The 13,025-nt window shown below is 37.8% G+C and overlaps 1 protein-coding gene across 1 annotated transcript in view; it reads left to right on the forward strand.

The window, feature by feature from the left end:
- The window catches only part of lrrk2 (leucine-rich repeat kinase 2), a 50,823-nt gene that overhangs the window by 29,493 nt on the left and 8,305 nt on the right, over window positions 1–13,025 (forward strand). Inside the window, 16 exon segments of the mRNA XM_048158276.1 lie at window positions 390–613; window positions 703–830; window positions 2,915–3,133; window positions 4,536–4,737; window positions 5,112–5,200; window positions 5,286–5,473; window positions 5,559–5,713; window positions 5,920–6,066; window positions 9,084–9,275; window positions 9,370–9,516; window positions 9,603–9,715; window positions 9,847–10,037; window positions 10,155–10,315; window positions 10,409–10,579; window positions 12,416–12,516; window positions 12,619–12,831. Of these exon segments, the coding sequence (XP_048014233.1) occupies window positions 390–613; window positions 703–830; window positions 2,915–3,133; window positions 4,536–4,737; window positions 5,112–5,200; window positions 5,286–5,473; window positions 5,559–5,713; window positions 5,920–6,066; window positions 9,084–9,275; window positions 9,370–9,516; window positions 9,603–9,715; window positions 9,847–10,037; window positions 10,155–10,315; window positions 10,409–10,579; window positions 12,416–12,516; window positions 12,619–12,831 (2,641 nt within the window).

The following is a 13,025-nucleotide window of genomic DNA, read 5'->3' on the forward strand; positions in this document are numbered from 1 at the left end:
TTTATTAAATAAACTTTTAGTAGTAATACATATAGTATTTCTCTTCCGGGAAAAAGGGCAAAACATACTGATGACTCATCTTGCACAGAGGGGCGTATTCAATTTTTTGCCCAATAGAATGCTCCCTAGTGTATTTATGTCCCTCCCTATAATTACAAATACCATCTGCCTATAAATAGCTGTAGGAATCATAGTTCATGATATAAAGGAAAGATTACTGGCTATTTAAAAAAGGGAAGGGCCTTATAATATGGCCCGCCCCCACCCAAATGTCCTGTTTCAATTGCCTACCTTCAATTGTCCAGTTTTCAAATACCTCGTCCAGCCATTTCATGGAGTCTTTAATATTGAGTGATAATGTGATTGCTGATTCGCTGTGGTTCTTACAGGTTCTTGCAGCAGCGTCTGAAGAAAGCTGTCCCTTATTACCGCATGAAGCTCATCGTGGTGGGCAGCCCGTGTAGCGGGAAAAGCTCTTTGATTCAGCAGCTGATGAGACTCAAGCGCTCTCAGTGGCGATCTGATCAGCACACCGTTGGCGTCAGCGTCAGAAACTGGCCCATCAGGAACAAAGAAAAGAGGAACATGCTGCTAAATGTTTGGGAGTTATCTGGTGAGCATCTACACAATGCTAGCAACAAATCAACTGTGGAAAAATATAATTAGGAAATTACAGGTTTTCCTCTTTCTATTATTGTGCAGGTGCTGAAGAATGCAGTGGGTTTCACCCTCACTTTATGAGCTCCAGGGCTCTCTATCTAGTGCTGTATGACCTGAAAAAAGGAACCAGTGAGATAGATGCCATAAAACCCTGGCTCTTTAACATTAAAGTAAGTTTAACCTTTTACTCATTCCAGCAAGCACAGAATGCTTTTACAACACGTTTTTCAAACATTTTCATTCTAGGTCATGGTACATTTAACTACATTTAGCAGATTAGAGCTGTGCAATAATATAGTTTACAGTTTATAACATAGTTTATAATATAATTTTTACGACGATACAAGAAATTAAAGGGATAGTTTAACCAAAAATGAAAATTCTCTCATCATTTACTCACCCTCAAGTTGTTCCAAACCTATATGAATTTCTTTCTTCTCCTGAACACAAAAGAAGGTATTATGAATTATGAAGTTTATGGACCACATTGACTTCCATAGTATGGCAAAAAAATACTATAGAAGACAATGGGGTCCATCAAATGTTTGGTTATCCATATTCTTCAAAATATATTCTGTTGTGTTCAGCAGAAGAAAGAAATTCATACAGGTTTGGAACAACTTGAGGGTGAGTAAATGATGACAGAATTTTCATTTTTTGAGTGAACTATCTCTTTAAGCAGTTGGGGTATGCTATATAGTACAGTATATAGTAGGGGTGTAACGGTACACATATTCGTTATGGGTATTTCGGTTAGGTATGCAAGTGTACCAAACAAACACAGCGTTGTTTTAACCACTTCATGTGTGAATATTCATTTGAAACACCTAGTTTTAAATATCTTCATTTTAATAAATAAATATTGATTCTTAAATGCTAAGATCGATCTTTTAGTCTATGCTGTTTCTGTTGGTGTTTCAATAAAACTTCACTAGACGTTATATAGCGTGCCTCCTGTCCAATAATTTCAATAAGCTTTGTGTTTTGTTACTTTTGATCAGATTCAAAGTCTCATCTTTCAAGTTCTGATCATTTCTTTTCAGGAAATTTAAACAATAAATTATGTTCTGATGCTCTTGATGTGGCATGAAAGATCGCTCCATAAGTGCCTCAGTTCAAGCTATAACTTTTTACTACTGGTTATAGAATGAAATAAACATGAATGAACATCACGTCTCATGTGTTTCAAACGCGGAAAGTCAAACAGCTTGTAAACAATGTTACAAAGCATTACATTAACCTCAGGCAAGTCATTCAGTGTCCACAGCTTTAGTTCACTAGAGAAAGGAACTTTAAAGAAGAGCATTTCGTTAAATAAATGCACAATATTAGCCTATATTTACTTAACCTGTTAGCGATGTCTTAATTATTTAATGTATGTTTAAATAAATCTGTCATGAAAACAATTTATGACAGCTGCTGTGTAAATGATTATATTTCAACAACGAATTGGAGTAAAACCATAATTTTATAATTGGCTTTAGAAGTTTTGTGGCTTTTGTGCAATTTACATTTTTACATACAATTTTGTTGATTATTATATCTAAAAATAAACAGTGATTGAATGCAACACTTTAGGCTCTGTTGTTAATTGTAACCTTTAATAGAAAACGTACTGAACTGAGGTATGTACTGAACCATCATTTTTGTCTACCGTTACATCCCAATATATAGTGCTCTACGTGTGTATAATGTATTTATGCAAATAATGTTGGACATACTTATATATCCAACTTTATATAAAGAGCTGGGCAATAGTGGAGTTACATTTTGCGATGATTAAAAAAAATCAAGCAGTTGAGGTTTGCTATACAGTATATATCACTTTACAAGAGTAAAGTACTGCATGGTTTTGGATAAAGTTGGATATATAGAGGTGTGCATTTATATACAGTTTAAATTTTGTGATAATATAAACAATCATGCTGCCGAGATGCTATGTAGTATAGTTTTTAAAAACGTTGTATTAAGCACACCTAAAAAAAAAAAAGAAAAAGATAACCAAACTAACATAAACTTTGAGAAATTAACATAATCTTTGTTAAATATTAGATCTGAGGCTGGAATTTTGTACAACCAAAGTTAATCATTTTGGAAATGTTGTGCAAACAGTAGATTTTCCTTAGGTAGTATCAAAACGTCAATATAACGTTTTTACTGTGAATATAAAACCATACCGATCTGTGGAACATTTGGTTTAGGTTTTAAAATGACATAATTTGCATATTTGAATAAAAAAAACTGTTTCTCTCAGGCCATAGCTGGACAGTCTCCTGTGATTTTGGTTGGAACTCATGCAGATGTGTGTGAAGAGCGCCACCTACAGGAGTGTGTTCTAAAGCTGCGAGAAGAGCTGCTGTCTCAGCCCGGGTTTCCAGTGATCAAAGACAGCCACATGCTGTGCGCCTGTGAGGAGTCCGAGTCCATTAGCAGGTTACGCAAAGCCATCTACAGAGAACTCATTGAATTTAAGGTGATTTACAAATTTAGTTTTTCATGGCTCTTATTAGCAAATATTATTAATGATATTAACCAATAAAATACCATAGAGTTATCATAAAAGTAGTCAATATTAATAATCTGCTATAGATCAAGTTTTATGAAGTTTTTTTGTACGCTCTGTACACTTTTTGTACACTTTTATGACTGTTTCTTAATATACATTCTTATAAAGTATATTATGTCTGTAATAAGTACAATACGGAAATTATTTGCCTTGTTAACCCCGCACCTTCACCAGCAACTCGATCTATGTGACTATTACTTGATTTGATCAGGTGTGAAGAAAAGTCTAACTGCGCCCTTCCAAACAAACTCTCCCCAGAATTTTTTTTGTTGTTGTTTTCCATTGAGACTCATGTATACTTTCCCACTCCTCTACTGAAAGACTTCATGTTCCCATCTCTCCTTTATGTAGAATCAGTATATTAATTTAGCTTGTTTTAACCCAATATACAACTTTATACAAATTATACTATTAATTTACACAAACCAATATGCAAACATTCTGAGATAAAAAAACAAAACACCTGGGCCTGTTGACTTATTTAATTTCAACCCTGTTATAGCAATGTTCAGTTCTTCAATGGTTTCTTAAGAAACTGATTACAGTTTTTTATTGTTTCATGCATAAACTGTAGGTAGATTCAAAGATTCAATAATTTTCATTCCTTGAGAATCTTCATCTATTTTGTTCTAGAAGTACAGTATAATTTCTTGTAAAATATCAATTTTTTTAAGAATTTCATCCAAGCCATATTATGTATTTTTCGCATGTTTAAATCATCAATTTCACAATTGAAAATATTAGACAATAGTGATCGTAGATGGCAAATTGCTCTTGTCCCGTTTATACGACCCAGTAGATCCTGATATTGTTCCATCACAAATGGCCTTCTTGGTCTGTTATCCTTGCTTCTAACTGTGTCTGAATTTTTTAAAATTAATATGCTTTCAGTTTTTTTGTGATATTTTCAAACCCACGATTCATTCCCCGGCTTCTTCCGGTCGGTCATTGGTGTTTTGGATATCCTCCCTAATTTATTTTAGCTGATCTGAATGGTCTCTACTCAAGTCATGCAATTTTTGGAGAATCATATCCAAGCTAACTATCTCCTCAGATTTGCTGGCGCCTCGCCACTCCAGCGCTATATCATCCGGGAAGACATTTAATGGCGACTTTGTGTTTTGACCCCGCATTTCTCCTCACTTTAATTGTAATTGCTTCTTTTGTTTTTGCATATTATGTACTTGAGCCCCATCTTCATTGTTGACAATAATAGTATCTTTCTGATCTTTCAAGCTGCCATCACTTCGGTGACGTCACTGAAACCACATTGCTTTTAATTAATGAATTGTGTCTGTGCTATTGGCAGATCCAGGGTCAGCCAGTAATGGGGCAGCTGATTCCAGACTGTTATGTGGAGCTGGAGAGAAGAGTTCTGCAGGAGAGTTCGTGTGTGCCTGCTGACTTCCCGGTCCTCTGGCATAGCAGACTACTGGAGATAATTCAGGAAACACAGCTACAGCTAGAGGAGGGAGAGTTACCACACGCTATCCACTTCCTCAGCGAGGCTGGTTAGAGTTGTTTCACTCCTGAAACTCTTTCTGATATCTTCCTGTTGCTATTTATGTCCAGTATATGGGTGTTTCCAGAGCCGGTGTCACAGGGGGGCATGAGGGGCATTCCCCTCTTGACTATTCTTCCCCCTCAGTCAAGATGAATGTGAAAAGGGATTTTTAATAATGAATTGAACACTTTGAATACACAATTAGAGTTACACTGTTGCTGTCACTGGATGCATCAAGGCAGATTAGTTTACACTACATATTTAATGTGTGTTTCATCTTCCAAATGTGATCACAAATTGTTTTGGACCTGGTTTACATCTTTATTAAAATGTGATCACTTGCAGGAGTAAATAGGCTCTCTTGTCTGTATTTGTCTCCAGGTGTCCTGCTGCACTTTGATGATCCAGTGCTTCAGCTAAAGGATTTGTACTTCATCGACCCACAATGGCTTTGTAACGTCATCTCACAGGTTATACACTCACAATCTTACTTCTCTTTTTGACAAATTCCCACTTTCACAGCAGTAATGTCTTATCTGTTGTGTTGATTAACAGACGCTGACACCGAGGAGCTTTGGTCAATGGGACAGCACTAGAGGAGTGGTGCTGCGCTCCGCTGTAGAGAAGTTTCTTGACAAAAGTCACTGTTTTCCCAAGAATCATCTGACTCAGTACTTCAAACTATTGGAGAAGTTTCAAATAGCCCTGCCCTTCGGAGATGACCAGTTACTTATACCTAGCAGGTAGCAATAGGACCCTTTTTTGTATTAAATGTATAAAAAGTAAATGTTGTACGGTTGTAATTTTTTGTGTTTGATATGTGCCCAGCCTGTCAGATCACAGGCCGGAGATTGAGCTCCCTCATTGTGAAAATTCAGAGGTGATTATTCGGCTTTATGAGATGCCGTACTTCCCCATGGGATACTGGTCCAGACAGATCAGCCGTCTTTTGGAAGTGTCTGCTTTCCTGCTCTATGGCACAGGTAACACAACACAGACTCTAAAAGTCAGCATAAAGGATTCCTGTAACTGGTCAAACATTATGCTAGCCAGTCATAGGTTTGATTCCCAAGGTACACACATACTAATATAATGTATAATAAAGTGAATGCACTGTAAGTTGATTGGGATTAAAGTGTCTGCCAAATTAATAGGATGCAAGTTGGTTAACTGTGTGTGTATTCTGCAGAGAAATCATTAAGACCAAATCGGATCTACTGGAGGAAGGGCATCTATCTGAGCTGGTCTGCTGAAGCTTACTGTCTGGTGGAGGCCTTGCCTCTAGAAGAGAGCTCTGCTAGCTTCATCAAGATCACCGTCCCCTGCTCTCGCAAAGGTAAGAGAGAGACATGGTTGTATCACAGTGTTTGGGCCATTCTAAACACTACAGTAATGGTAATGACAGTTGTGATTTAACAATAGTAATGTAATGGTGATGATGATGGTGGGGACTATGATAGAGATGATGATGTCATGATGAAAATAATGAACTGTAATAGTAAAGATATTGGTGATTATGTGGTTGTGGGGGTGATGATGATGTGATGATTATGATTTTGATGAAGGTGATGGCATGATGTTGATGTGATGGCAATGGTGATGTGGGGTTGATGAAAGTGTGGTAAAGGTGTGATGGTGAATGTTAATTGGTTAAGGATAATTGTATGTTGGCCATGATGATGGTAATGACATCGTGGGGGTGATGATGAGGGTGGTATGGTGTTGGATATGATGGAAGTGATGTGATGATGATATAGTAGTGATTATGATGGTTTTGTGATAATGTGGTGATGGTGATGATAGTGATGCATTTATTTGACTTGGTGATAATAATGATTGTGGTGGTGATGAAGATAGTGATGGTGATATGATGCAGTCATGTTAGTGATGATGATGATGGTTATGATTTTGATAGAAGTAAGTGATAATTATATGATGATGTGATGTATTATAGTGATGATGGTAATGATTTACTGATTGTGGGATACTGATGGATGTGATGGTGATAATGGTATATTGGTATTAATAATGGTATATTATAAAGATGGTGATGATGAAATCATGATGTCATGGCAGCAAAGGTGGAAGCAAGTCACATGTTCAAGTCACAAATAAGTTCTTACCAACAAATCTCAAGTCAAGTCTCAAGTCTCGCACAAACCAAGCAAGTCAGTGGCTTAAAGGTGCCCTAGAATTAAAAATTGAATTTATCTCGGCATAGTTTCAAGTTTCAAGTTTAATTCATTTCTAAAGCACATTTAAAAACAACAGTAGTTGACCAAAGTGCTGTACATATAAAAAGGGACATAAAACAAACAACAACAATAAAAAGGGCAATATACAAAACATTACGAATTAGGAAACAAACAAAAAAACCCACAGCTCTTAGACTGTATTAAATGCCAAAGAATAAAAATATGTTTTAAGACTAGTTTTAAAAGCAGTTAAATTAGGGGCCATCCTCACAGACAAAGGTAGTGAGTTCCAGAGTTTAGGGGCAGCTACTGCAAAGGCACGATCGCCCCTGTGCTTCAGTCGTACTCTAGGAATGGTCAGCAGCATATGATCAGCAGACCTCAGAGACCTTGATGGGATGTGCAATTGTATAAGGTCAGAAAGGTAAGTTGGTGCTAGGCCATTTAAAGATTTATAAGCAAGCATTAAAACCTTAAAATCAATCCTAAAACGAACCGTAAGCCAATGTAGCGAGGACAATATGGGCGAAATATGTTCCCGTTTACGTGTCCGTGTTAAAAGACGAGCTGCTGCATTTTGAACTAACTGCAAGCGTGAGAGAGAGGCCTGGCTGACACCAACATAGAGAGCATTACAATAGTCTAAGCGTGATGAAATAAAAACATGTACAGTATAAGCCTTTCAAAATCATTAAATGACAAAAAAGGTTTAACTTTAGATAAAAGCCTTAACTGACAAAAACTTGACCTGACTAACGAGTTTATCTGTTTATCAAGTTTAAAATCTGTATCCATTATTACCCCCAGATTTTTAACAGTGGATTTGACATAGGGAAGCAAGGGGTCCAAATCAATGTTAGAGGTCTTATTAGTACAGTTTGGACCAAATATAATGATTTCAGTCTTGCTCTCAGTAAAGTGTAAACAGTAAGAAACCATGTACTGAACTCTTGTTAAATAACAAGAGTTCAGTACATGGAAATGACATACAGTGAGTCTCAAACACCATTGTATCCTCCTTCTTATATAAATCTCATTTGTTTAAAAGACCTTCGAAGAACAGACGAATCTCAACATAACACCGACTGTTGCGTAACAGTCGGGATCATTAATATGTACGCCCCCAATATTTGCATATGCCAGCTCATGTTCAAGCATTAGACAAGGGCAAGGACGTCTGGATGTGCACAGCTGAATCATCAGACTAGGTAAGCAAGCAACTGAAAAATGGCAGATGGAGCAATAATAACTGACATGATCCATGATTATATGATATTTTTTAGTGATATTTGTAAATTGTCTTTCTAAATGTTTCATTAGCATATTGCTAATGTACTGTTAAATGTGGTTAAAGTTACCATCGTTTCTTACTGTATTCACGGAGACAAGACTTTCGTTATTTTCTTTTTTTAAACACATGCAGTCTGTATAATTCATAAACACAACTTCATTCTTTATAAATCTCTCCAACAGTGTGTAATGTTAGCTTTAGCTACGGAGCACCATCAAACTCATTCAGAATCAAATGTTCTCATTAAGAGCCAATATTTGAATTAAATTGAATTCCAGGGGATTTCTTTCCTAACCTTTTTTAAGTGAATTTAAAAGGTCCAAAATCCTGGCTTTGCAAATTGTGCATACAGCAAATCACCTTTATGAATATGGTCAATTTCAAAGTATTTATATCCAAAGAAGCAATTGTGAGAGATTCTCTTCTGTCTTCTGTATTTGGCACTCTGCAGTATTTTACTGTGCTGTAGGACTCTGGTTAGTGGTGCCGATGGTTCCGTGGCTTGCATTTTGCTTATCAATTGATATTGCAATGTTGTAAATAATAAAAATAATAATAATAATTAATTACAGTTGTTAAGTCATTGTCACATCATGCAGTTAAAGTCAAGTCTCGCGTCATCGGTTCTCAAGTCGAGTCAAGTCTTTTTCTCCATTTAGTCAAGCAAGTCCTTAAATTTGCGACTTGACTCAAGTCATGTAACTGACTCCCCCACCTCTGCATGGGGGTGATGATAATGGTGATAGTGATGCATTTGATAGGATGATTGTGGTTATTATTACATATGATAATGATGTGTTGATGATAAGGTGATGATGGTGTTGATGGTGATGATTACAACAATGATGACGTCTCTGTCCTATGTAGGTCGTGTGTTGTTTGGGCAGGTGGTGGATCACATTGACTCTCTGCTGGAGGAATGGTTTCCAGGCCTCCTCGCCACAGATGTCCACGGCACCGGGGAGACACTACTTAAGAAATGGGCTCTCTACAGCTTTAACGATGGACAAAACTGCCAGAAAATGCTGCTGGAAGATCTACTCTCTAACATCAATGCAGGTTTCTGAAACATAACTATTTTATTGATAACCTGCTGTATAAAAATGGTGCAAAATGCCACCTGTGCTGTCTTGACTGGTTTCTTGTCTGTAAGATGGTTTGCTGGTGAACCCAGAGGACCCCAGCTGTACTCTGCCCATCTCTCAGATCTCTCCGGACCTGGTACTGAGCGACCAGCCGTCCAGCACCATACTGGATCCAGAGCAGCTGGAGATGGAGCTCTCTAAAGAGTATCTGTTGGGTTAGTACATGAATGAACCATATAGCCAGAGACAGAAAAAGAAACTTCTGTAGGAAGTAGAAACTAACAGTCTTTTTTTACTGAAGGGGATGGAGGTTTCGGGTCAGTATATAAAGCTGTGTACAAGAACGAAGAAGTTGCTGTGAAGATTTTTAACAAACATGCATCTGCACTTTATGTTCATCGGCTGGTACGACAGGTGAGTTATGTGATTGAAAAAGAAACCAAGCAAGTCTTAACTTACTCCTGGTTGGGACATTAGCAAGCTGTGTCCTAGTACCAGCATCGGTACATTGTTGGTGTATTTTCTTGAAAATGATTTGTCTCCAGGAACTGGCAGTACTTGGACGACTGTGTCACCCCAGTCTTGTGGAGCTTTTGGCAGCTGGTTGTAACCCGCACATTCTTGTGATGGAACTCGCCCCATGTGGCTCTCTGGACTCACTGTTTGAGCGTGAAAATGGCTGTCTCAGCTGGAAACTACAGCACAGGATAGCACTACATGTGGCGGATGGTCTCAGGTGGGTACACTAACTAGACCAGACGCAAAAATGTAGTCACCTTTAAAGAAATGTTCAGGGTTCAATACAAGTTTAAACTTTAGGACAGCATCTCTGCCACATTTTGTATTCAAACAGATATTTGCACTCTTCTATGATTATCTACCGAGATCTGAAGCCACACAACGTTTTGTTGTTTAACCTGAAGACGGACGCCGAGTTCATCGCAAAAATCACAGACTACGGCATAGCACAGTACTGCTGCAGTATGGGCGTCCGCAGCTCGGAAGGGACACCAGGTCCCTCTTACTTATCCTCTATGAAACAGTAATTAAACAAACAGATGATGTTTACTTTTATATATTCTAATCTTGTGTCTTAAAAACGTACAGGTTTTAGAGCCCCGGAGGTCGCCCGAGGGAATGTCATCTATAATGTCCAGGCAGATGTATTTTCATTTGGTTTGCTCCTGTATGACCTTTTGACCTATGGTGAGCGGATATCTGATGGGATGAAGTTTCCCAGTGAGTTTGATGAGGTGGCTGTGCAAGGAAAACTACCAGGTAGCATTCTGAGTTATTTTGTTTATTTTGACGTTTGTATATACACTACTAACTACACTACACTACTCTCTCGATTTTAATCGATTCTCATTTTGATGAACCATTATCGATTCTTAAATCCCAAGAATCGATCTTTTAGTCTGTACTGTTTTCATTGGATATGTGAACAAAACTTCACTAAACATTATTTGTAGTGTGCCTCCATCCGATAAATCACAATAAGCTATTAAGCTGTTACTTTTGATATGAAACAAAGTCTCAGCTTTCAAATTCTGTCAATTTTAAGTAAATTCAAACAATAAATTTGGTTTTGAGAGTGTCAGGTGACTCTTTGTTTGTGGGGATCCAGCCAAGGAGTTCCACCTTGACAGTAAAGTACAATCCAGGAAGATTGTTGACTGAATAAGAATATAAATTGGATGTAGTTTGTCATCTGACCCATCTGAAGTTTTTGTGAGATATCATTCACTTGTAGAGCCCTTTGTGGCCTTTTGTGACCCCAGCCCCCGGGACAACGGATGGAAATTAGCCTTCGGCTACAATCCGGTGTGTTTACATTCATGTACAATCATGTCTGTCCATTAACACACACTGTCCCTATCAAATAAATAAATAAAATAAAATAAAATAGAGTCTCTTACAGTATTATCAACACAAGGATGACACAAGTGTAATTTAAGGAATTTTATTAACAAAAAAAGTAACTAACTACTAAATGAATACTATGAAAGGATAAATAAGTAAAGTGCAATAGATTGATAAAAGTATTAAGAGTGGGATGTTATTGTGGCAGTTACATGTTATCTTATGGGAAAATAAACTCTGGACTAATAAGGTGAAGACGCACAGAGGAAATAAGCTTTGAAGGTGAATGTTCTTTTCCTGAAAATGGCGGGAACACGCTTGGTTGTTGTTGCTGTTTCCGAACTCCCCAAAATTCTCTTCTTGCCGAACTTCCTCGTTTCTCTTTTTAGAGCTTCAGAGTCTTTTTACAACAACTTTCTGTCTGTCTCAAACAGTACCTATTAATCCTTCCTGAGCAGGAGCGAATTGCAAATTAGCACATTTCTGATAGCGTTGTGATTGGCTGTTGTTGTGTGAGGTGGACACAGTATAGCCCCTCCTCCGGTGTGAGGGTTATTTGCTTAGTTTAAAATTCACCATTAGAGCAGTGTCTTTAAGGATTTTCCTACACACAATTCACTTTTCAGTCCAAATCCAGATTAATCTAAGCATTGTGCTGAACACATAGCGTCAAAACATAATTGTGTAATGTTGAATTTTCACCCATGCATTCATGTATACCTTAATAGGCAAGTTTGTATACCTTGTTGTGTCACAAACAGCACTCATTAAGTGTATACAGTCCTGTGAACAGATATGTAGATGATTTCCATTTTGTGTAATAGAAATATGTGTGGAGTATGTGAAAATCTGTGATTTATTTGTCTTTTTACCCACATGGCAAAACTTAAAAGCCGGGACATACCAAGCCGACTGTCGGCAACGTAGGGCCGTTTTTGAGCATCGTTCGCCTTAGTTTTTTCAGTGTGTTCCTCACCATTGACTCTAGTCTGATGGCATCTGGGTTTTCTGGGCCAATTCAGCATGTTGAATCGGCGTTGGGCCGTCGGTGAGAGAGAGAACTCTGATTGGCTGTTTAACTTAGCGAATGAGTCAGTGCAAGAGAGTAAAAGCCAAACTGATGAAAGCAAGCAAAGAAATCAAGAAGGCTGTTATAATTTTACATCTTACCCGAGCATTCCAATGTATGATATTTTAATTTGATTGTTAATATATAATAATATTAATAACTCTCTATAATCACTGATATAGATCCAGTTAAAGATTATGGCTGTTCTCCGTGGCCAGGGTTTGAGTCTTTGATGAGGGACTGTTTGAAAGAAAACCCTCAGGACAGACCTACATCTGCTCAGGTTAGACAACTGATTACATCTGAGAAAGAACAATTTCTGGACTCATTATAATGTGAATTTTCAGTGCAAACATTTGTGTCATTCAATGTGTCTATGTTTTAGGTGTTTGTTCGTCTGAATTCTGCAGAGATGCTTTGTCTGATGCGAGAGCTGAACCTGATGAGTTTGCCAGGCGAGTGTTTCGCTATCTCCAGTGCAGGTGGAGATGCAAACAGAGGTACAAATACACGTGTGTGGATCGGGGGCGGCAGTAGTAGCCAGAAAGTGGGCTGTGTGACATCACTGGATCTGGAGACAGGGGGGAGATTAAGCCAGGTACTAAAGAGACTGTTACCCCAACAAATGGCATGAATTATAAATACACACTAAGTTTTCATGCTAAGTACTCTTTCATCTAAACAAATGATTCTATCATCCTCATGTCAACCAGTTCACCCACAATCCTTGAGGAATTAACACAATGACTGCTTTTTTAAAGGGATAGTCCACCCAAAAATAAATTCTGTCAT

The sequence above is a fragment of the Megalobrama amblycephala genome, linkage group LG15 (assembly GCF_018812025.1).
Source record: "Megalobrama amblycephala isolate DHTTF-2021 linkage group LG15, ASM1881202v1, whole genome shotgun sequence".
Lineage (NCBI taxonomy): Eukaryota > Metazoa > Chordata > Actinopteri > Cypriniformes > Xenocyprididae > Megalobrama > Megalobrama amblycephala.